Source organism: Rana temporaria, chromosome 8 (assembly GCF_905171775.1).
Source record: "Rana temporaria chromosome 8, aRanTem1.1, whole genome shotgun sequence".
NCBI lineage: Eukaryota > Metazoa > Chordata > Amphibia > Anura > Ranidae > Rana > Rana temporaria.
This window is the reverse complement of record NC_053496.1, coordinates 124,740,494-124,764,581: the sequence shown is the minus strand read 5'-3', so window position 1 is coordinate 124,764,581 and position 24,088 is coordinate 124,740,494. Positions and strand designations below refer to the sequence as shown.

Genomic DNA, 24,088 nt, shown 5'->3' with positions numbered 1-24,088 from the left:
CAGTCTCTAGACGTTCCGGCACCGAGATCTACTTAACATGACCTGGCCGGGCACATTCCTTTCTCAATAGAATTCAATTAACCTTTAGAACAATATACACTCACAGATCATCACGTTAGCATACACCTGGCAAGAGGCTGTTAACTGGTAATACACAACAGAGCGTCAATTAGCATTTAGCAGTGAAAAAGTCCCTCTACAATTAACCCTTTGAGCTCAGTAACCAGTCATGCAGTACTCTGTAGGCAGAATGGTTCATAGGTCCGTTACACATATTAATGCCATTATCATATAATCACTATAATCTTAATCGCATACCTCCTATAATCTTATCCTCTGAGCATTTCTGTTGTCTCCGGAGGGGCATAAGCAGACCATGCAGTGGTTTGACAATGGTTTATGTCTGACCCTGCAAATTTGTATCTTTCTTAGTGTTGTACATTATTTATTAAAGGTTCTGATATTTCAATATATTTTAATAATCGCTCTAACCCCTGAGGAAGAATTCATCTAAACGTATTGGGTTATCCACAAGACTAACGTCATATGTTATACAAGATCTGTTGGCATTTATGATATTTGGTGGAACATAGAGTGTGGAAATCTATATAATCTTGCGTGAGGATTGAGCACTTCTTTTTGTCCACCTTGATTTTATATGTAATTTCATGAGTTTTGTTATAATAACATTTTAATGTTTTTATTTAGACATATGTGTCAGAGACATGAGTTGCAGATAATGGCCCCTAGAAAGTCTCACCACACACACACACACAATTTAGTTTACTAAAGCCAAAACTTTATTTGAATCGACCATGGGTTATATGCTGCTATTTTCATGTGATTGGACACTGGCAAATAGCTTTGCCATCCCCCAATGTACCTTTATAACCCTGCCCACTACATGAGGGTCCAGTTTTTTGCTTGTCTTTAGGTGATGGACCCCTGCTCCTGTTTCAGAAGACTTATTTCTATAACTCACCAGTTTTCCCACTTTTTTTTCTACTAACACTTCTATCAAGACCTGCCTGCTTATTGCCTTATTGGCACTAGATAAGATACTCTCAATATACATCTTGGGAACCGCGCTGGATCCTTTATTTAACACTCACTTTGGTATGTGGTACAATAAGTGAGTTGGTCACAAGGTCCAGGGCCATGGTCCATTCCAATGGCACCCAGACCCTGAAGACCCCTTCAGGGTTATGCCCATCTGGATGTGACCAGCATTATGGGTAAAATATGACTATGTTTCCCTGTTCCTTTACAAACTGGTTCCTATACATGTTTTGTTGGGTAATTAATTGGATTTGTAGTACAATTCTAATATTTTCTTTTCATACGAGATACATCACTGTGCAAAGTACACAAACTGTTAGGAAGTTGGGTAACACCTGGATTAATACGATTCTTTCATGCTGGACACGCTGTACTCCTTCAGTCTCCTTTAGTCCACATCCATTCCTTGAGTATCCTCCAGTGGAAGAAGATCTTTACTTGGCAATAGTAGATTAGAGGTACTTTGGAGCTGAAGGACATGAGACAAATAAGAATTAATTTGCAAGCCCTGAGGAAACTCCAAGTTCCTCTCAGGTTGATGGCCGACACTGCTCTATCCCTCGATTTGGGCTACCTCACTAAAGAAGAATCTTCTCTTCTCTTGATCTACTGCAGAGACTACTGCTCCCTCTGGAAATTGTGCCTTTTATTCATAACTGCTCTTTGGCCTCTTCCCTCGACTAAAGTATATTCATGTTTTACAACCCGCCTATCGCACTTATATTTGCTGGAGGCAAAGGGGACTCCGATATCTTAACGAAGGCTGTGACGTTTTTTATTCACCAATATTGCTGCAGTGGCTGGGTTTCAGCATGTAGACCTTTTTGCCATATACTGACGCTGCTGAGCCTGCATGTACTCCCATACTTTTATAGGCACAAAAAAAGTCCTAGAAAGCTTTTTTCTATTCTTTATTTCATTAAGTTGTGCTATATATAATGACTGGAAATTCAAGTAATTCTTCACCCCTCCTGGCATTGTTATTCTATGGAAGCATTTAAAAAGGAAATTGACTTTTCCCACTGTCAGCCCAGCCATTGTCACACAAAATAATCTGTTTCTATTGGCACTAAATAATCTGTTTCTTTGGAGGGCATTCCTTCTTTTAAGGCTTCAGATAATAATTTTGACGTGATCTTTTGCTCCAGCAGGTTCTCCGCAGCCAGCTGTTTCCACCTTATTTGTTGCTCAGAGTACGCAACAGCAAGCTGTCTCTTGAAATAGATAAACGTATTCTTTTATGCAAGATTATACAGTAGCTCTTGTCCTCATCCATACTATTTTGCAAAGCCGGCATAAGTAATATGATTTGTCAAACTCCACATTGTCTTTCAGTTGACACTGCAATTCTTTTTGGGATCCTCCCTTGACCATGCACTGTCCAGGATATCTGGGTCCAATCCTGAATTTTTTTCCCATTCTCACTTTTTATAGTGGCATTTTTGTCATGGTCATAGTCAAAAACATGCTTTCATTAACACCCCTCAGTTGCCTCTACAAGATAATTTCTCTTATGTTATGCTGGTGGTCTTTCAAGACTGCCCATGCTCAGTTTTCTCCACTCAAGGTAGTGAGGCTTACAACTCCTGAACTCTGCCATTCTTCCCCATATCAAAGCTGCAGATGACAAAGTTGTCTGTTTTACAGGCTGAGAAGCCATTCTGCTCTCCATCTTCTCAAAAACCTGGCCATTTGTGTGGCATGGCTTAGTACTGGTAAAAGTAACATTGTTCCTGTTGTCAGTACTGCCCTTTGTTTCCTTGTCCATATGTGGTCTGTAGGTGCCCTGCTATTTGCCTGCTTCACACTAAACTTCAGTTATATGACTGCTCTACAAACTCTTACCTAGAGATTTCCCAGCATCATTGATTCACTGATATTTACCAGTTATGCATCTTCTAACCTCTAGGTTGGATGTCCAATTTTTTCCTGGGGTTTGCAGATTGCTTTCTCAATACTCTGCAATCTGCTGTGTGAGGAAGTTCTTACCTAGTGCAATGATAGGGAAACCCAATGCCAGAACTTGTTCCTGTTCTTCATCTTGCAACTTTTGTTTGTAATTGCCAAACCCCTACCCCTTGGTGCCCCATACTTTCCCTTGCCAGAAGTTGCTCTTTGTCACTCGCTGCAACTTTGTCTCCCTCCAGGGCCTTTCTTGGGTCCCTTTGCCCACGCTGTAAGCGTGGGGTTCTCTGTAGAAACGGAGCCTTCTATTCTCTGTTGCACCTGGTAGCCTTGGTTCTTCCTTGGCTCATCCTATATTCATCTTGGGTGCGTCCTTATCTATATATATCTCTATCTCTCTCTATCTATATAAAAAAAATATATATATTATATATATATATATATATATATATATATATATATATAATCTCAATTGTAAATGAATACAGTCCTTTTTTTATCTTATGATTCATGGAAACAAGTTATCCTGGAAGCAAGCCCATCTTGCTTGCTTACTTGGGGGCTCCTCTTTCTTTCTGTGGGAATATTATTCCCTCTTCCTATGTTCTACCTTGAAGGCATGTCAAACAATTTACGATTCACCTTATGACCTCCATTTCCTTACATGGTGTTCCCTCTGCCTTCTTTTTTTTCCCCAGCTGACTGGGTGATTATTTTGCCTTTCTAGTCCCTCCTTCCATACCTGAGCCCAAAGATATTGGAACTCTTGGGCTTTTTACAGCATCTAGCACCTGCTTTTTCCCCTCAAGTGGCAGGGCCTCCAGCTTGTTTCCATGTTCACATTTTCACATCCTTTTTTTTTTTTGACAGGTGGCTGTTTGAGCCTCTGCTGATTTGAACAGGCCCATTGACCCTTTTGGGGTTTTTGTCCTGTAGGCCTGTCATGTCTGTTTTTGGTTCATTTGTTGCACACCCGTTAAATAATTGCTTGGGGACATCCCAGGGTCTAGGAATTTGTGTCCTGTACTGTACATTAAGGTGACAATTTTGATGCACCTGTACATCCAGTTTTTTGCGTACAGTACAGAGCACAAGTCCCCCCTTTATTTTGTATGATCTTCTTACCGCTTGCTAGTTAATTAAAACCTCACAAAGTGGACAGGGTTATATGGGTACACTAAGGGGGAGGTCCCAGCAAAGCACTTCCGGTTTGCAGTCACCTGATGGTAGTGGTATAATACATAATGTAAGACTCAACTCCTTCTATGTCCTCTAGTGTTTTTAAATATATGGAATTTAAAGGTATTGCAAAATTCCTATTTTTTGGATAGAATAAGGGAGACTAAAACCCCTGTTTCTGATTAGGGTCGTTTCACTTCCTGCCTGTAACGTTAACTGAAAGTGAGCGTATATCATTTCAATAATGGGGAAATCCCCTTTTTAAGCAGTTGTCATGGGAACAAGTGTCTGCATTGGAAGATTTCAACTCTATTTCTGTTGTAGTGACAATTCCATATTTTGTATTTATCCCACTTTCACTTATTTGAGAGGGTGAATCTCCCCAACGGTGACACCGACAGTAATAAAACAGTTGTTTTGTTTTAACCCATCGCCACTCTATCCAAATCTAACAACATTTTTTAAAGTGGCACATCAGTCAAAATTAAAACTGATCGATAACTCCATGCTGGCTCCTTTTGCAGGTATAGCTATGTAAAACATTAAAAAGTGCCTATACTCTTTAAAATACAGTAAGGCACTGTCTTACCCTGCTCTTTACAACCTCAGTTGTCCTGTGTTCTTGGCACTGTGCTGATAATCACAAAGTCACTAAAGGCCAATCTGCTGACAGCCTAAAGATTTACTGCTGCTGAGAGAGGATACAAGAGGAATGACACAATGTGCTAAGGGAACACAAATTAAGGAAAGACAAAAGAAAAGCAGGAGGTAACAGGACAAACTCTACTACCAGGGACACACAAGTTAAACTTACAAGGATAGTGTCTTATCTTACTTCCCTGATATTCTCTCCTTTCTTCCTACTCGGCAGCAGCCCGTGAATATTGGCACTGTAAGGCTACATGTACATTGGCCTACCCTGGCCATGAAAAAACATAAAACATGTTTTTGCCATGTTTCCTGTGGCCGGTGGTCAAATGTTTCCTTTCCTGAAGGTGATTTTTCCATGTTCTGGGGAAGGAGGTTTAACCTCACCTAAATGTGTACATGGACACAGACTTTTATGGAGTTGAGTTTCGGAGCTTTGGCAAAAAACAAAAAACGGCAAAAGCCTCCCTCTCTAGAGCCAAGACAGAAAGTGACATTGTTTTTGAGACTACGGAGAGTGTTAAAGGGGTTGTAAAGGCAGAAGGGTTTTTATCTTTCTGCATTCTATGCAGGAAGATAAAAAGCCTTCTGTGTTCATCAGCCCCCCTAATACTTACCTGAGATCCCACCTAGCTCCATCGATGTCTCAGCTGTTCGGCACTCCCCTGCTCATTCGCTTCAGACAGCAGCATGGTGCTATTGGCTCCCACTACTGTCAATCAAAGTTGGTCAGCTAATGAGAATAGAAAAGGGGCCGCATCTCCATTTCTGAATGGACACAGGGAGCTGTGACTCGGCTCAGGTGCCCCCATAGCAAGCTGCTTGCTGTGGGGGCACCCAACAGGAGGGAGGGGCCAGGAGAGCCAAAGGGGCCAAAGGAGGATCCGCGCTGCTCTGTGCAAATGCACTACACAGAGCAGGTAAGTATAGATATGTTTTGTTCTTTTTTAATAAAAAAAAGACTTTATAATTGCTCTGATTTCCAGAGTTTGTTTGAAATTGAGTATGACAGTAAAGGGTCTTCGTAAAAACCATTTATCTTGCAGATGTCTTAAGCATTCACACAAGCACAATGAATGATCATAGTATCAGTATGTGTTTATTTTTATTTTTTTTGTGCTTGAGATGTTTTAAAAAAATTGCATTATGAAGCTGCTTATTGTAGATAATCATCTTACAGACTATACAGTGATCATTTATTGTACCCATGCAAATTCTTGAGACATCCCCACAGTAAAAGAATGTTATACACCTATCCCTTTTCGATTCCAGGCATCTGTTTGGATCAGCCCTTTAACAGAACTTGCCGTATTTTTCGCTCCATAGGATGCACCTGACCATAAGACACACCTTGGTTTTAGAGGAGAAAAACAAAGAATATTCCTAACCAAATGGTGTACTAAAATATTTTCCAGTGCCCATGAAATGCAGCCTGACCAGTGCCATAAATACAGTCTGACCAGTGCCATAAATGCAGACTGACCCGCAGAGTGACCATTGAGATAAATGCAGAGTGACACGCAGAGTGACCATTGCCATAAATGCAGACTGACCTGATGTTATTTCATCTGCCTGACAAGACAGAGCAGCCCGAGCGGCCGAATGCTCTGTCTTCTGTCTCAGGCACAGTGTCATGCCCAGTCGGGAGATCACCTGGTGCCAACGGGGGGTATGGATGTCTGTCCCCCGCTCTCCTGCCTCTCTTCCGGCGGTGATGGTGGGGGCAGTTCCAGCGGCGGTGGGGGGCGGAGCCTGTCGTATATTCGCACCATAAGACGCAGAGACATTTTCCCCCGTATATTTCTGGTGCGCAAAAAACGGTACTTAGATTTTTGATACTTAGCTAGGCTTCACTACATAGCACAAGTATTATTTTACTGGTATTTGCTGGTAAAAGTATTCTGCAGTCAAGGTAAATGCCTTTCTGACACTGCATACTCATTTCAAAGCATTAAAAGGCCTATACATTTATCTGTCAGTATCTGCCTTGGAACTAGCCTGCAGCCCGTATCTGACTGGCAACTTCCATCAGTTGGGCATTTTAATAAAAATAAAATTATATATATATATATATATATATATATATTATTGTGATTTTTCATTGCAATAGGTACTTCTGATAACATTGTGTAAAGGTTCACGTTAAATAGGTTACAATTTCATCTCAGGGTAAATATATTTACTCTAGAATGTTTCACAATGGCGTATTGAACACTTTCTTGAACAGAGATGACTGAAAGGGTACCAGCAACTACAACCCCATGTCCAAAAAAGTTGAGATGCTGTGTAAAATCTACAACAGACTGCAATGATTTGCTAATCTAAACCAATATTTTCCTCGCACTAGAAAATGGAAGACATATCATATGTTTAAACTTAGAAAATGTACCATTTTAAGGAATAAAAAAGGTAATTTTTAAATTGATGGTGGAAACATGTCTCAAATAAAATTGGGACAGGCAATGTATACCATGTTGTAGCATCCCCTCTTCTTTTAACACCCTGTAGCCATCTGTAAACTGAGGAAACCAGTTGCTGGAGTTTTTGGAGAGGATTGTTCTTGCCTGATTTAGGATTCTAAATGCTCAATAGTCCTGGGACGTATTTGATGTATTTTTCCTTTCTAAATGCACCAACTAGTTTTAATTGGCGAAAGGTCTGGACTGCAGGCAGGCCAGTTGAGCACCCAGGCTCTTCTACTGCAAAGTCACGCTGTTATCATAGTACCATTGTCCTTCTAAAATATGCAAAGCATTCTCTGAACAAGACATCATCTGGATGGGAGCATATGTTGCTCTAAAACCTGGATCTCTTTCAGCGTTGGGGGTGGTACCAGACATGCGAACTGTCCATTCCATACGCATTAACGCGCCCCCATATCATCAGAGATGCAGGCCCATGGTTGCCAAAACAATGTAAAACTTTCATTCATCTGACCACAGCACAGTTTTCTACTTTGTGGCCATTTTAAATGCGCATTGGCCCAGAGAAGACTTTTTTTTCTGGATCCTGTTCAGATATAACATCTTCTTTGTAGGATAGAGCATTATCTTGCATTTTTGGGTGGTATAGTGAACTGTGTTCACAGACAGAGATTTATATTGATGATATATTTAAAGTCTTTGCAATTTTACATTGAGGAAAATTATTCTGAAATTGTTAAATTTTAGATGCAAATTTTCACAAATGGTGAGCCCTATCCCAGCTTATGATACACTCTGACTTTCTAAGATTTTTATTTTTTTACATGCAATTAACCTAATTAAATTGCAAAATATTCTTTCAGCTCTACCTTTTTAGTACCACTTGCTTTTCCAGATTTTTGTTGCCCTTTCCCAACTTTTCTGAGATGTTGCTGCCATCAATTTCCAAATTATCATTTTTTTTTTCTTCTCAAAATGGTACATTTTCTCAAATTAAACATTTGATTTTTTGTTTCTATTGTGAACCAAATATGGGTTTGAGATTTGCAAAGCATTGCATTCTGTTTTTTATGTAGATTTTACACAGCATCCCAACTTTTGTGGAATTGGGATTGTATAATGCAACTGGTAAATACTTGGTTAAACTCCTATAAACAAAACTGTGTTTTTTCCATGCAGTGCAAAGTAACTGGAGGAATTGTATTGCTGCCTTTGTCTCCCATTAGAGATATCCACTCTCTCTCGGTTTGTCCTGGTGATCATTATCATTGGTGAAAATAAAAGAAAACTCCACATTTTGAGTTGTCACCAAAACAAGAATAAAAGAGAAATCTTCCGAATCTTTCAGTGGTGAAATTGTCTAAGAGGGGATTTCCTACTGTATGCTCCTGATACTTTATTTGTACATCATTGTATCTACTGTAGTACACCTGTAATGTAATGCTGATTTGTCTAATAAACTTTTCCCTGTTAAAAAAAAGAGGGGATTCCCTCACTTTGGAGACCATTTCCTGTTGTGGCTATGAAACAGGAAGTAAAGAAAGGTCTTCACAATGAGTCACAATGGAAAAATAAAATGGGTGGTATAGCTCTCTTGTGTGTCAAAAAACCTGTACTTGCTGGGAGCACACTGAGACCTCCGACTTGCCTGCTGACAGAATATTGGTGTTTTAGCAATACTGCTGACTAGTTTTAAAATAAAACAGCTATTACCTCCGTTCTATACAAACCTACACTGTTCTCAGTTGAATACTTGCATTGTGTCTGAGCCTTTCAGTGGTCTTTCTGCTTTAAACGTCAGATGCTGACTTGAAGATGAATATCAAGCAAGAAAGATGGGATTTGATCTGTGTTCCAGAAAGGCCGGAGTTTGTCTCTGAAGAAGATGTTGACCTTTTCAGACAAGCACGGGAACTGTCCTTTGAGGTGAATATTTCCCATATTGCTTGTTTTCATTTAGCAGGAAATTGTATTTGTTAAACTTGTTTTTGTAGCAATATGTGAATAAAAAAAAAAGATTGCTATATTGCATTAAAGGGGTTGTAAAGGTTGGTCTTTTATTTTTCTAAATAGGTTCCTTTAAGCTAGTGCATTGTTGGTTCACTTACCTTTTCCTTCGATTTCCTTTCTAAATGTTTTTTTTCTTTGTTTGAATTTCTCACATCCTGTTTCTCCTCAGTAAGCTTGCCCCCATCATCCGAGCGGTGGAAAGTCATTTAGAACAGCTTACTGAACACTTTACTGAGGAGAAACAGGAAGTGAGAAATTCAGACAAAGAAAGGGAAATGGAAGGAAAAGGTAAGTGAACTAACCACGCACTAGCTTAAAGTAACCTATTTAGAAAATAAAAAACAAACCTTTACAACCCCTTTAAGGAATTGGGGCACAGCAAGTCAGATTCGTTTAAGGGCTATTGTAAATGAAAATTTTGGCTTTTACAACTAGGAAAAAGCCAGACTTTACCTTCAAAAGAAGGAGCACAACAAAAATTGTATGAAAAATAAAATAAACTTTTTTTACATATTGTATTGGGATAAAAACGTTACCAAAATGGTAAAAAAAAGCTAAATTAAAGTGATTGTAAACCCTTGTTTAAAAAAATAAAATAACAAACATGCCTATACTTTCCTGCTCTGTGCAATCGTTTTGCACAGAGCAGCCCTGAGCCTCTTCTTCTGGGGTCTCCCGCCACTCCAGACCCCTTCTCTTCATTGGGTGCCCCCATGGAAAGATGCTTTGTTGTGTCCATTGATGCAGACAGTGGGACTTGGCCCCGGCCCTGCTCCTGCGTCACTGGATTTGGTTGACTGCAGCAGTGGCCAATGGCTCCTGCTGCTATCAATCTGTCTGAGGAGAAAGACGGCGGCTGGAGGCTCTCTACTCGTGCACATCGCTGGATCGGATTGGGCTCAGGTAAGATAAAGGGGGGGTCTGGGGGGAGCTGCAACACAGGTTTTTCACTTTTAATGCATAGAATGCATTAAGCTGAAAAACCTTGAGGCTTTAAAACCACTTTAATGTTCGCTCTGCATGCAAGTAAATGGTTATCATGATGGGTACAGATTACCTGATCTTGAACAAATGTATACATTTTTCATTGGTCAGCGCGGTTCTCTTAAGCGTCATCGGAAGCTGAAATGCAAAAACGGCAGAAAATACTGGCTAAAAGCAACTGTTCTATTGCCATTTTCTGGAGACAGAGGGGCAACCAAATATTTACGGTATTTATTGGCATATAACACTCACTTTTTTACCCTGAAAATAGAGGGTAAACTGTCCTTGCGTGTTATACGCAGGGGTTGTGGGAAGTTTTTTTTCCTGATATTTCCCTCTTAAAGTTAGGGTGCGTGTTATACGCTGATAAATACAATACTTAAAAGCTACAGTACCATATAGCCAAGTAGTTTATCTCCAGCATGTGAAGGCTACACAAGGAATTTTGGCTTATTTCTGACACCATTTTTTTAAGCATTTTCGATGTGAAATACTGTACTGCAATCAGATCCTATGAAACATCGTGCACTCAAACTGATGGCAGTCAGTGCATGTAAAAAATAACCATGAAGGTCTCAGAAAATATACAAAGCAGCCACTATTCAAACAGGGAATACTCCTGATCGGACCGATGCTGCAGCCACAGTAGATGAGTGATTTTTTTTTTAAATTACGCACTTCTTTTTAAATAAAAACTGATGTTGCTTTTGATGTCTGGTTCAACATAATTAAAATTGATAAAACAAATGAAAATTACATGGACAAAAGTGATGAGATCTCTAACTTAATATTTGGTTGTACATACTTTAGGGCTCTTTCAGAAAGACAGTAATGTTTGCTGCCCCATGAAAAGCATTCTGCTGTGGATAACTTTTTAAAAGGTGGTATAGCATTGGCTGGCAGGGGTTCAGGGGGTGCTACTGTCGCCTCCTGTTGCCTGTATTTTTCTTTAACATAGTGGGACCGCATCGCAATTGTGAGACAAGCATTTGCTGTCAATAGGCGAGTTCTGCCTGTCAAACTCTGCAGTCATTGCGGCTGTTGCATGTGTACAGCCTTGTCAGGGTGTAATGTTAGAGTTCCAGTGGCTGTGTTTTTCACCCCCGACCACCAAGTGCAAAAGAGAATCAGTCACGCAATTTGCATAGCTGTTAGTTTGAGACCTTCCACCTGCAGATTCACAGATTTAAGGCACGCTGTGCCAGATGTAGTGATGTAGCTCCAAAACGTAATAAGTCACCTTTGTTTCACAGTAGTAGTACAGATTTTATTTAATTTTTTCTTCCAAAGCCTCTTCTTCTTTTTTTTTTTTTTTTTTTCTCTGTGAACAAAGCGCTAATATCACTTGCTAAACATTACATTTTGTGTGTTTTATTTATATATATGTGTATGTATATATATATTATATAAAATATTTTATTTAAATCGGGAAATGGCAGATCCAGAACATTACATCTATAATATATAGACTTCAGTATATCCAATTGCAGAGCATATAATCTGTCTTATCCGTAAACCAATGTTGAAGTTACATAAACGCCAATAAGTCGTTATAAAGGTTAATTCAAGCATGGATATACCAAGTAGAGCCAGTTAAGGAGACATTACCAAAGACAGCTGAAGGCGCTCATTTATATTCTCAAACTGCCGCCCAAAACCCAGCCACTTTGGGGCAAGTCCAAATATGGAGACGGGTACCAACTGCCTGCTGACATCTGTTACATAATGGATCCCTTTGGGGGTACAGTCTGTGCAATCTCTGGGGAGTATAGTATACCCTATGTAGGAACTTGGTTTGAATTAGTTTATCTCTAGAGGAGATGACCAGCCCCAGACTATCCTCAAAGCACTCATTCTAGTCCTCTCTGTGGGGATGTCTGTTTTCCAGGCCTCCGAGAGCCTCTGCATCTTAGGAGACTCCAAGCTAAGTAGGGAGATGGTCTTTTAGTTTACCTTTGACAAGATGGTCTATAATTTGCTTTCTAATCTCCTCCTCTCCCTTTTGCTTTCTCTGGTCTATATTCAGACACCAAACAGCAGTGACTACTTATATTCATTGAAATAGAATGACTGACTTGGTTACAAGATTGTAGATGTGTGATACTAATTGGAGAAAACGGTTAAGCAGGCCATAGACCGTTTTCTTTATCGTACATCACGGGACACAGAGCAGCATAGCCATTACATATGGGTTATATAGTGTACCTTCAGGTGATGGACACTGGCACTCTCCGACAGGAAGTTCCCTCCCTATATAACCCATAGTGGGAGTACCTCAGTTTTTTCGCCAGTGTCTTAGGTGTTGGTGCACGTTGAAGGTTGTGCCTGCAGTTTGTCCTTGGGACCAGGGCCAGCCGACCGGATCCGTCCAAGGTGCTTCATAGCCAAAGTGGACGGTACCCGGGCCCCAATTCGTGGATGGGGTTTTGCCTATAATGCCTCTCCTTGGAGGGCTGGACTCTGGGTTCCAGGACTGGGTTTTTTAACCTATGGATACCTGCTGCCAGTAGTGCTGTATAGGTCCAGGTGTGTGGTGTTCCTGACTTGGACCCCGGTCCCTGAAGGTCTATGACCATACCCACGGTGAAGGGGGAAGATTGGGCCTCTTGCATGAGCAATACCCTGCGGCGTGGAAAGGTAAGCGGGGGGCCTACGGAACTTGGTTTGTCAGTGGGCTCCCCACAGGGGACTCTGGGGAAAAGCCTTTTTTTATGCCTCTGTGCATGGGCTAAAGAGAAACCACAAAGTCTGCATGACTGGATGGCTCAAACACCCAGGTATACTGTTCCTCTGGCTGGGCTAATAGACTGCTGCTGCTGCTACAAGGTGTTTTTGCTCCATGAAATGTAAAGGGGAGCATGTCAGGTTTAAATTACTTACTTCCTGATGTCTGTGTGTCTCCAGCAGCTCCCGGGCTCCTCTCCCCACATGGATTCTGCTTCCTGCTTCCTGCAGAGCGGCGTCGGGCGCGCGCGCGTGCGCGCGCACTGTTATAGGCGCCGACGCTGCGTGGAGGGGCGGGGGACGCCCAGGGAGTTCCCTCCCCTCTGTACATCAGAGGGGAAACTCTATTTAGCCTGTCAGTTTGCTGAAGGCTGTGAAGGGACACGGAGCAGCGATGCTGAGCTGAGCAGGATAGGTTTGCCTATGTTATGCTGACACAGTGACACCTAGTGGCCGTTTTTTTTGTACACACCTTGCTAAAGAGCTGTTTAAGCTCATATTTTCTCTGAAAAGCCGGTGTACTAAGTAGCAGTCAGAGTACTTAGCATTTGGTACTCTCTTAGCCCAGCATTAAGGGAAGCAATATTTGGATATGATTAAGCCCTTGGGGCTCAATATTGCTATCTCTTGTTAGGTTTTGGGAAGTTTAGTTTTCTGTCTAACATTACCCTAGCCTAATTTTTTTCCTCATTTATTTAAATGTGTGTTTTTCTCCAGCTATTACAGTTAGTTGTATATTAGCGGAGTATCTCAGATTTGTGTATTATGGCTCCTAAGGGTGCAGGGAACGCTAAAAATGCTAAAGGTGTTAAAAAGCCGAAGGGTTCCCCATCGGGCTCGGAGGATATTTCCCAGAATCCACCTGCCCCTACCTCCCCGGAGGATCCGGAGGTTGCTGCCCTGGGTGAGCCATCGGGGTTGCTAGGTGCTATGGCGGGCCCTATTCAACCAACTCCTTCCTATGTAACGGAAGAGATGTTAGCCTCCACCTTGGGTGGATTTGAAAAAAGGATGGCCGCTCTTATTACGGCCTCTTTATCCGGGAAGAAGCGGGCTAGGTCCCTGTCTCCCAGGTTTGAATATCCTGAGGAAGATGTCCTTTCCACTGAGGAATTGGAAGATACAGGAGACCAGGCTGAGGATCACCTGGACCATTTAGGTTCTGAAGATTCTACTATAGACGAACCTTTTTCAGCTTCTCACGCAGAAAAATTGTGGGTCCAGTCCTTAACGGATATGGTGCGGTCAGCTTTTAAAATGCCTTTGCCTCAGCCTCTGGCCTCCGCTGTGTCCTCATTGGGCTCCCTAAAAGCGCCCCAAGCCAACCTGGTGTTCCCGGTCCATCCTTTATTAAAGGACCTGATATTTCAGGACTGGGTTAAGCCAGACAGGATTTTTTTGCCTCCTAAAAGGTTCGCAGTTATGTACCCTTTAGAGGAGGAGTTTTCAAGGAAATGGGCTGTCCCCACTGTTGACGCAGCCATATCATGTGTCAATAAAGCGTTAACGTGTCCGGTGGACAATATTCACATGTTCAAAGATCCTGTGGATAAAAGGCTTGAGACCTTGCTGAAGGCATCCTTTGCCACAGCGGGGGCAGTGGTCCAGCCAGCTGTAGCTGCCATTGGCGTCTGCCAGGCTTTAAAAGACCAGGCCAAGCAGGCCCTAAAGGACCTTCCGGCTCAACAGGCTCAGGACTTAGCCGATCTACCTAGAGCTTTATGTTTCGCGGTAGACGCTATCAAGGATTCAATCCAACAGGCGTCCCGCCTATCCCTGTATTTGGTTCACATGAGAAGATTACTTTGGTTAAAGAACTGGTCTGCAGAAACCCCCTGCAAAAAGCTCCTTACAGGATTCTCCTTTCAAGGAGAGAGATTGTTTGGAGAAGATCTTGACAAATATATTCAAAAGATCTCTAGTGGTAAGAGCACCCTTTTGCCGGTTAAGAAAAGGTTCCGAGGTCCCTCTTTTAAGCGCCCAACCTCTCCAGTTCCAGGGCCCTCATTCTCTAGGCAGTATCGACGGCCTCCTGGACGCGCAGCTGCAAACAGGCCCCAGGGGCAAGCTGCGGGGAACAAGAGACCCTGGAACCGTAAGCCGGTTAAGGCTGCCCCTAAGGCAGCCTTGTGAAGGGGCGCCCCCACTCTCTCGAGTGGGGGGAAGACTCCGGTTGTTCTCGGAGTTGTGGGGGGCCCAAGTTACCGACCAATGGGTTCTGTCCTCAGTAACTCAGGGGTACAAGCTGGAGTTTCGGGAGTTCCCCCCTCCTCACTTTCAAACGTCAAGACTTCCAGGCGACCCTCAGAGACAGGCATCGCTTCTGTCCGCCCTAGAGCGACTCCTATCTCAAGGAGTGATTATGGAAGTACCAGCAGGGGAGCAAGGACAAGGGTTTTACTCAAACCTCTTCGTTGTCCCGAAGCCAAACGGCGACGTCAGGCCTATTCTGGACCTAAAGTTATTAAACCGCTTTTTAAGAGTCCGGTCTTTTCGAATGGAGTCCATTCGTTCGGTGGTGGCCGCCCTCCAAGGAAAGGAGTTCTTGGCCTCCATCGATATAAAGGACGCATACCTGCACGTTCCGATTTTCCCAGGCCATTACAGGTATCTGCGTTTTGCCCTAAACTATCGGCATTATCAGTTCGTGGCTCTTCCGTTCGGACTAGCCACGGCCCCTCGGGTTTTTACGAAGATCCTGGCCCCCGTATTAGCCATCCTAAGGGAACAGGGCATTCTGATCATGGCCTACCTAGACGATCTTCTGGTAGTCGACCACTCAGCGGCCGGTCTAAATCGGGCAGTGTTGCTAGCAGTAAACTGCCTAGAGTCCCTGGGTTGGGTTCTAAACCGGGACAAATCGGCTTTACAGCCCACAAGAAGGTTGGAGTATCTAGGTCTGATTTTAGATACAAGACAACAACGGATCTTCCTGCCCCAGTCCAGAGTGGACTCGATAAGGGAGTTAATCCACATAGTCCTAAGCAGCACAAGGCCATCTATACGCCTCTGCATGCGCCTGTTGGGAAAGCTAGTGGCCACCTTCGAGGCAGTGCCCTATGCCCAGATCCATTCTCGGAGGCTACAGAGAGCAATTCTCACGGCCTGGGACAAAAGACTCCAGGCCTTGGATCTTCCCATTTCCCTTCCATATGCGGTAAGGCAGAGCCTGTGTTGGTGGCTAGTCACAAAAAATCTTCTGAAAGGAAGATCGTTCAATCCCCCCTCATGGAGGATAGTAACCACGGACGCCAGCCTATCAGGTTGGGGTGCAGTCCTAGACGATTTAACCCTACAGGGGAAATGGTCAAGGGCAGAATCAGCCCTACCCATAAATGTCTTAGAGATCCGAGCAGCTCGGTTGGCTCTTTTGGGCTGGACGGAGGTTCTGCACGGCTCCCCAGTAAGGGTACAATCCGACAATGCCACTGCCGTAGCTTATATAAACCACCAGGGTGGCACCAGGAGTCAGGCAGCCCAAAGGGACGTAGATCGGATCTTTTCATGGGCAGAAGCCCATGTCCCCTGCATCTCAGCTATCTTTATCCCCGGGGTGGACAATTGGCAAGCGGACTTCCTCAGCCGCCAACAGATGTCCCCAGGGGAGTGGTCCCTCCATCCCGAAGTGTTCCAGGTCATTTGCCGGAAGTGGGGTACTCCGGAGGTGGACATTATGGCGTCCAGATTCAATGCCAAAGTAGCAAACTTTGTCTCTCGAACGAGGGATCCATTGGCCTGCGGGACAGATGCCTTGGTGTGTCCTTGGCATCAGTTTGCGCTAATCTATGCCTTCCCTCCAATACGGATGCTACCCCGTCTTCTTCACAGAATTCAAAGGGAACGCAAGCCAGCGATTCTAGTGGCCCCAGCGTGGCCCCGAAGACCTTGGTACTCCTTGATAAAAAGGATGACCGTAGAGGAGCCTTGGGTCCTCCCTCTACGTCCGGACCTCCTCTCACAAGGGCCATTCTACCACCCTGCCTTACAGGCCCTAAATTTAACGGCCTGGCGGCTGAGTCCCTGATTCTCAGAAACAGAGGCCTTTCAGGGCAGGTCGTTTCTACCCTTATAAACGCAAGAAAACCAGTTTCCAGGTTAATATACTATAGGGTGTGGAAGGCCTATATTACCTGGTGTGAAACCAAGAAATGGGATCCCCGCAAATATACTATTGGGAGAATCCTGGAGTTTTTACAGTTGGGAGTGGAAAAAGGTTTGGCGGTCGGCACAATCAAGGGGCAGGTGTCTGCCTTGTCGGTCTTCTTCCAGAGATCGTTGGCTGCCCATTCCTTAATGAAATCCTTTTTACAAGGTGTTATTCGGGTGAATCCCCCGATTAAAGCTCCCCTGTATCCTTGGGATCTAAATTTGGTTCTATCGGCCTTGCAAAGCCAGCCCTTTGAGCCCTTGTCCGTGATCCCTTTGGTCCTTTTGACTAGGAAACTAGTGTTTCTGGTGGCCATGGCATCCGCCAGAAGGGTGTCGGAGTTGGCAGCCTTGTCATGTAAGGCACCTTATTTATTATTGCATAAGGACAGGGTCGTTTTGCGGCCGCTTCCGTCCTTCCTGCCTAAGGTGGTATCAAATTTTCACCTTAATCAAGATGTGATTCTTCCATCATTTTTTCCAAAGCCTTCTTCTAAGGAAGAGAGGTTACTACATTCCTTGGATGTAGTTAGAGCTGTAAAGATTTACTTGGAAGCTACAGCCCAGATTCGTAAGACGGACGTCTTATTCATTCTGCCGGAAGGGCCCAAGAAGGGCCAGGCAGCGTCTAAGGCCACTATTGCTAAGTGGATTAGGCAGACGATTATTCAGGCCTATGGCCTGAAGGGGAAGAGTCCACCCTTATCGGTTAAGGCTCATTCCACTAGAGCTATAAGTGCCTCTTGGGCAGCGTATCACCAGGTCCCTATGGCTCAGGTCTGCAGGGCAGCAACCTGGTCATCTGTCCACACATTTGCAAAATTTTATCAAATGGACGTTAGGAGGAACGCTGATTCAGCCTTTGGGCAGGCGGTACTGCGGGCCGCAGTTTAATCTCCTCTTGTCCGGTGGCACCTCTTGTTTGGTTTTTTCTGGTTGTCTCCCTCCCCTCATGGAGCATTGCTTGGGGACATCCCATATGTAATGGCTATGCTGCTCTGTGTCCCGTGATGTACGATAAAGAAAAAGGGATTTTTATTAACAGCTTACCTGTAAAATCCTTTTCTTGTAGTACATCACGGGACACAGAGCTCCCACCCCTCTTATGGGGAATTTTGGGATGCATATTGCTTGCTACAAAACTGAGGTACTCCCACTATGGGTGGGGGTTATATAGGGAGGGAACTTCCTGTCGGAGAGTGCCAGTGTCCATCACCTGAAGGTACACTATATAACCCATATGTAATGGCTATGCTGCTCTGTGTCCCGTGATGTACTACAAGAAAAGGATTTTACAGGTAAGCTGTTAATAAAAATCCCTTTTTTTGTTTTGTTTTCAGCAGACTGAACAAAAAATGAACACATTCCTCCATTCACACATACAAGGTTGGATGGAGGAATCCTCCTGCCAGGACATTGTATTCTGACGGCAGCTCCTGCTACTGTCAGAATACACTGATTGACTTCTTTCAAATGGACAAGTTAATCTAAATATTGGTTTCTGTTAAACAGGGAGGGCCACACACTGATCAAATTTTGATGCGCATGTGCCAGCTTTAGTTTAAACATTCACTATGGTTCAGTCATTTATAAACTGTTCTAAGGCTGCCAACTAATCTTTCCTAGTCTTTTAGAGTATCTTCATACAATGAGCAATATTTACCAATTCACACTTTTGCTTTGTTCTATGACATACCAAAGGCAAGCAGGTATACAATATTTTCTTTAATTTTGTCACTTTTCAGAAGGATAAAGTATTGTTTCAGTGATCTGGGTGCCTGTACTGACTTCTACCCAGATGTTTACCCATTGTACCAATGTTGTGGGTATCACAGCTGTTTCCGAACCAGCAGTCCTATCACAATGTTCTGTAGAGACGCGCGGGGCTGCCATTCATTATTAATAGCACATACACACATCTTAACCCACAGTGTGTTTGCAAATGTGGGAACCGCAGGGAAGTTGCATGGTGTAAAAGCGTCATGCACTTTCCCTGAAGCCATGTTTTTAAAAAGGTGCCAGTTTCTCTTTTTTTTTTTTTTTTTTTTTTTTTTTTTAAATGGGCTGCTATCCCCGTGCAAACCTGGCCCACAAACTCGCACAGGTGTGAGCTTAACTGATCTTTCCACCACTTTATCTTAAAGTGATTGTAAAGTCGTTTTTGTTCATGGATCCTACTCCTTCTCGGGTGCCTCTTATGTGCTTCTGGCCCCTCCCTTCTTTCGAGGGCCCCAACAGCAAGCAACTTGCTATGGGTGCAGCCGAGCTGCAGCTCCACGTGTCCTTTCAGACACGGAGCTGCAGTTTGGTGGGCTCGCCCCTCGTTCTCCCTCACTCTCTCCTGATTGGCTAACTGACTTTGACAGCTGCGGGAGCCAATGGTGCCGCTGCTGTGTCTGGCTTGCCAATGAGGAGGAGAGTCTCGGATGGTCGAGGGACTCATGGACAAAGATGGGGCTCAAGTAAGTATTTGGGGGGGGGGCTGATACACACAGGCTTTTTATCTTCATGCATAGCATCCATTAAGATAAAAACTTTCTGCCTTTACGACTCCTTTAAAATAAATGTTAAATATTTATTGCCCTTTATCCAAACACATTTAAAATATTTAAATTTCCTTTTAAAGAGGCATGGTCATTGGAATACTTGTATCCTAATAACCATGTGTGTTTCCTTTACCTCCTCCATTGAATGGTTTCCGTACTCTCTTCAGCATCCAAACTAGCCATAAATGTATCGAAATTCAGCCAGTTAAACAGGGACTTGAATACAGGGGCAGAATGTTAAACCATATGTGGCCACTGTGGTTGAACAGACTTCTACCTACTGATCAAATTCTCCTTAGCCGCTCTCTTAGAAAATTTCCACTGCTGATCAGTGTATTCTGACAACGGAGAAGTCTCCCCGCTGTCAGAATACAATGACGCACAGCAAATGTGTGGATGGGAGAATCGGGTGAGATTTTTTTCATTTAACCTACTGGTTGAACGAAAGCAATGGACCCATCTTTGGCCAGTGCAACATCCTGGGTGTGTCAGATGCCTGCATTTCTCCACTGCATGGCTTTTACACTCCTTCCTGGTCATTAGTGTGCTGGGGCACACTGACAAAGTGTAGTAGAAAAAAGTAGGCATTGATGTTCCTGGAAGTGTCAGATGCTGAAGATCCTAGCAGTACCTCTAGAAGAGAGCTTCTGTTCAATGGAGGCAGCAGTAATGGCAAGTGTAATACATTTTATGCTGTGAAGTTGTCCTGTCCCCTTAGCAGAAAAGCACCCCCAAAGCATAATGTTTGCACCTCTGTTTGATGGTGGGATGGTGTTCTTGGGGTCATAGACAGCATTCCTCCTCCAAATACGGCGAGTTGATGCCAAAGAGCTTGCTTTTGGTCTCATCTGACCACAACACTTTCACCCTGTTCTCCTCTGAATCATTCGGCTGTTCATTAGCAAACTTCAGATGGGTCTGTACATGTGCTTTCTTGAGCAGGGGGACCTTGCAGGCGCTGCAGGATTTCAGTCTATGGTCCCAACTGCCCTGGGATCATTGACAAGATTCTCCAGTGTAGTTCTGTGCTGATTCCTCACCGTTCTCATGATCATTGAAACACCATGAGTTGAGATCTTGCATGGAGCCCCAGACTGAGAGAGATTGACTGTTTTTTGTTTTTCTTCCATTTGCAAATAATCACACCAACTGTCACCCTCCCAGCAAGCTGCTTGGCGATGGTCTTGTAGCCCATTGCAGCCTTGTGCAGGTCTACACTCTTGTCCCTGACATCCTTGGACAGCTCTTTGGTCTTGGCCATGGTGGAGAGATTGGAATCTGTTTGCTTCTGTGGACAGGTGTAATTTTTTTTATACAGGTAACAAGCTGAGATTAGGAGCATTCCCTTTAAGAGAGTGCTCCCAATCTCAGCTTGTTACCTGTATAGAAGACACCTGGGAGCCAGAAATATTGCCGATTTGATAGGGGATCAAATTTTTATTTCACTTATTAAGCTTGCAAAATTTTATAACTTTTTTTGAAATGTGTTTTTTCTGGATATTCTTATTTTTTATTTTATTTTATAGACGGATCATTTCTTTGTCAGTGGGCAAACGTACAAAATCAGCAGGGGGTCAAATCCCTTTTCCCCTAACTGTATATGTTCCAATGGCTTTGTCGCTTTTATGTTTAGTTATGTTTAAAAGCAAACCATTTCTCGTATGTTTATAGATGAACAATTTCTATCTTTCATTTGAGCTGCAATGTTCCGATTTCTTCTTTACAGTAAACTGTGAAATCAGTATTTTTGATCGTGGCATGAATTTTTTTATTGTAAATCCTCTATTTATTTTCCTATGAATCTGTATTTGGATTCCACCTCTAATGGCTCATTTTCTATTTTCACATTTTTAAACATTTCATTGAACCTCACAATTATTACGAGTCAAAAGCTGGTTGTATTTTAAAGAACAATAATCTGCCTAATAATATATATAATCAATACACTTACATGTAATGATGTTTTAGGTAATTGTTATGCCATTTTCTTTATTGGGTAGAAAATAGGTTGCCAAACATTTGATGACCACACTGGACGCTACCCTTCAGTTATTGAGTTTGGAAAGTTTGAAATCCAGACGTGGTACTCCTCGCCTTATCCACAGGAATATGCAAGGTGAGAGTTGTGTGATATCCCACATAAGCACTTTTCCCTAAAAAAGAAAAACTTTTCATTTTCCATATAGGTTTTTTGAAAAATTGTGTTGCCCATGCACTTTTTATCATCGTTTAACTCTAGGAACACTAATGTGAACGCTATTGCTCTTGTTAATGTATTGCACCAAATTTATGTAGCATTTGCAAGACTTTTGATTCTGGCAGTGACTAGTGTGCCAGATTCTGGTAGGACAAACACCCCCAGGGGTACAGCAACAGTTTTTTTTTTTTTTTGCCAAAAATAATTGAAACTACGGGAAAAAAGGTAATATTTTTACTCTCTCCTGACAGTGTAATTGTTTTTTGCAACCTTTTAGCACTATCTCTGTAGATTGACAGCTTGGTGGATTGTAAATGTAGAAGTAATATAAAAATATGCATATACAATAAAAAGGGGGAAATGTACTAAATACTATTGTATTCAGTTGGGGGAAATTATTTTAAGCTATGGTTGTATTTAGAAGGAAAAATAAATGAGTGTGCCTACAGTTAGGGCAGTTCAGCTTGATCTTGACACTATTCCACTTCTAGTGGAGGGTAAAACTCTCAGTTAATAAAGTTTCTGATCTTCTTGCATGTAATCCGGACATTATCGTTATGACAGTTTGAGTCAGCTCTGTTATAATGGAGATTACAGATTACAAATGGTCATTAACAGTTTGTTTTCTTTTATCTATGCAGGGTCAGTTGTCAAAGTGAAACTGTGTCTCTCATGAACCTGCTCTCCTTTCTACAGTGAGCTGAAACTAGGCCACAGCAATAGGATAGGACTTGAAAAGAACACTTTTTTTTTTTTTTTTTTTTTTCTCGACTGGTCAAAAGCCATTTCTTTTCAATCCTCAGTGTTTTTCTGTTTGGCACAGCTGGAGACAGTTGCTTTTAATTATGTTATTAAGGGGGAAGTCCAGTCAAAGCTCATTTGGCTGGGCTTCTCTTATGGATTACACAAGTGCAATTAATTTTGCACTTCTGTGACCCGTTTTCAGCAGAGAGCGGACTGTATTCCGCTCTCTAGTTATGTCACAGAAATCAGTCCAGGCACTGTGTCCTCCCGACAATAGAAGTCTAGATCCACCAGGTGCCTGGACTGACACGCGTCTCAGCGAGTCATTGAGAGTCTGAGACGGCTGCACCCTGCCCCTCCACAGCCCAGTGCTCCAGTGAGCGAGGAGGGAGCAGAGAGCTTGCTGGTTGACAATCTCAAATGGATCGGTTCTCACAGCTCCCTGAGCAGAGAGCTGCAGTGTTCAATGAATCGGTTCTCAGTGTAGAGGCGCCAGGGGACAGATGCCGCATCGGACCGATGCTGCATCCACCTTGGCAAGAATGATTATGGAAAAGCCCCCAAACGCATACTTCTCTTTTAATAATAATGTATAGTTCTTGATCTTTTTTGGATGTGTTTTATTTTTTTTCTCAGATTACCAAAGCTTTACCTGTGCGAGTTCTGTCTGAAGTATATGAAGAGCAAGACTATCCTACTGCGGCATTTAAAGAAGTGTGGCTGGTTCCACCCTCCTGCCAATGAAATTTACCGGAAAGACGACTTGTCAGTGTTTGAGGTGCGTGGGTGACTATAATCTCTAGAAGGCTAGGCATATTCTCTCCTAATGTTAATGTATGCGTCTCTGACCTCCCCAAATGTCAACCCTAAAGTTTCTTTACAAAAACAAATGTACCTTTTGCTAGTATCATGTAGCTTGTGGATGTGAATGGCAATAGCCATTACTATAGTAGATAATGTTTTTTTAGGTCTAATCCAAAATTTCCTTCCCATATGTATTACGGTTATGTTTGAAAGATTGTAATCTATATACGTACTTGTTTGCTATTGGACAGTGCTCATTATAACTGCCTTTTGTTTCAGGTGGATGGTAACATAAGTAAAATCTACTGCCAAAATTTGTGTTTGCTGGCAAAGCTGTTTCTGGATCACAAAACATTATATTATGACGTTGAGCCATTCCTTTTTTATGTTCTTACTAAAAATGACAATAAGGGCTGTCATTTGGTTGGATATTTCTCTAAGGTAGGTTTTCTAAAACTTGATTTCCAAACAATGTGTGTTGAATGAATCCAGTTCTGAGCTGAAAAGGATGACTCAGAATAGCACAGGTAAAGTCTTTTTCACGACATTCTCCATCTTGCTTCTTTAGCCTTGTACATGTGGTGTTGATGTATTTTATTGCGTTTTTGAGCCCTCAAGAAGTGTATTTCTAATAATATTTGCAAAACACATTGGCCATTACCAATTCCTAATAGTTATCTCCAACCTGGGTATTCAGATTTCACTTTTCATAACTCACC

General features: G+C 42.7%; 1 protein-coding gene across 2 annotated transcripts in view; it reads left to right on the top strand.

The window, feature by feature from the left end:
• The window catches only part of KAT6B (lysine acetyltransferase 6B), a 203,023-nt gene that overhangs the window by 120,940 nt on the left and 57,995 nt on the right, over nt 1-24,088 (top strand). For both annotated transcript variants that reach the window (XM_040320659.1, XM_040320660.1), the window contains exons 8-11: nt 9,016-9,140; nt 21,625-21,740; nt 23,202-23,343; nt 23,649-23,810. In XM_040320659.1, the coding sequence (XP_040176593.1) occupies nt 9,016-9,140; nt 21,625-21,740; nt 23,202-23,343; nt 23,649-23,810 (545 nt within the window). The remainder of the gene's footprint in view (nt 1-9,015; nt 9,141-21,624; nt 21,741-23,201; nt 23,344-23,648; nt 23,811-24,088) is intronic.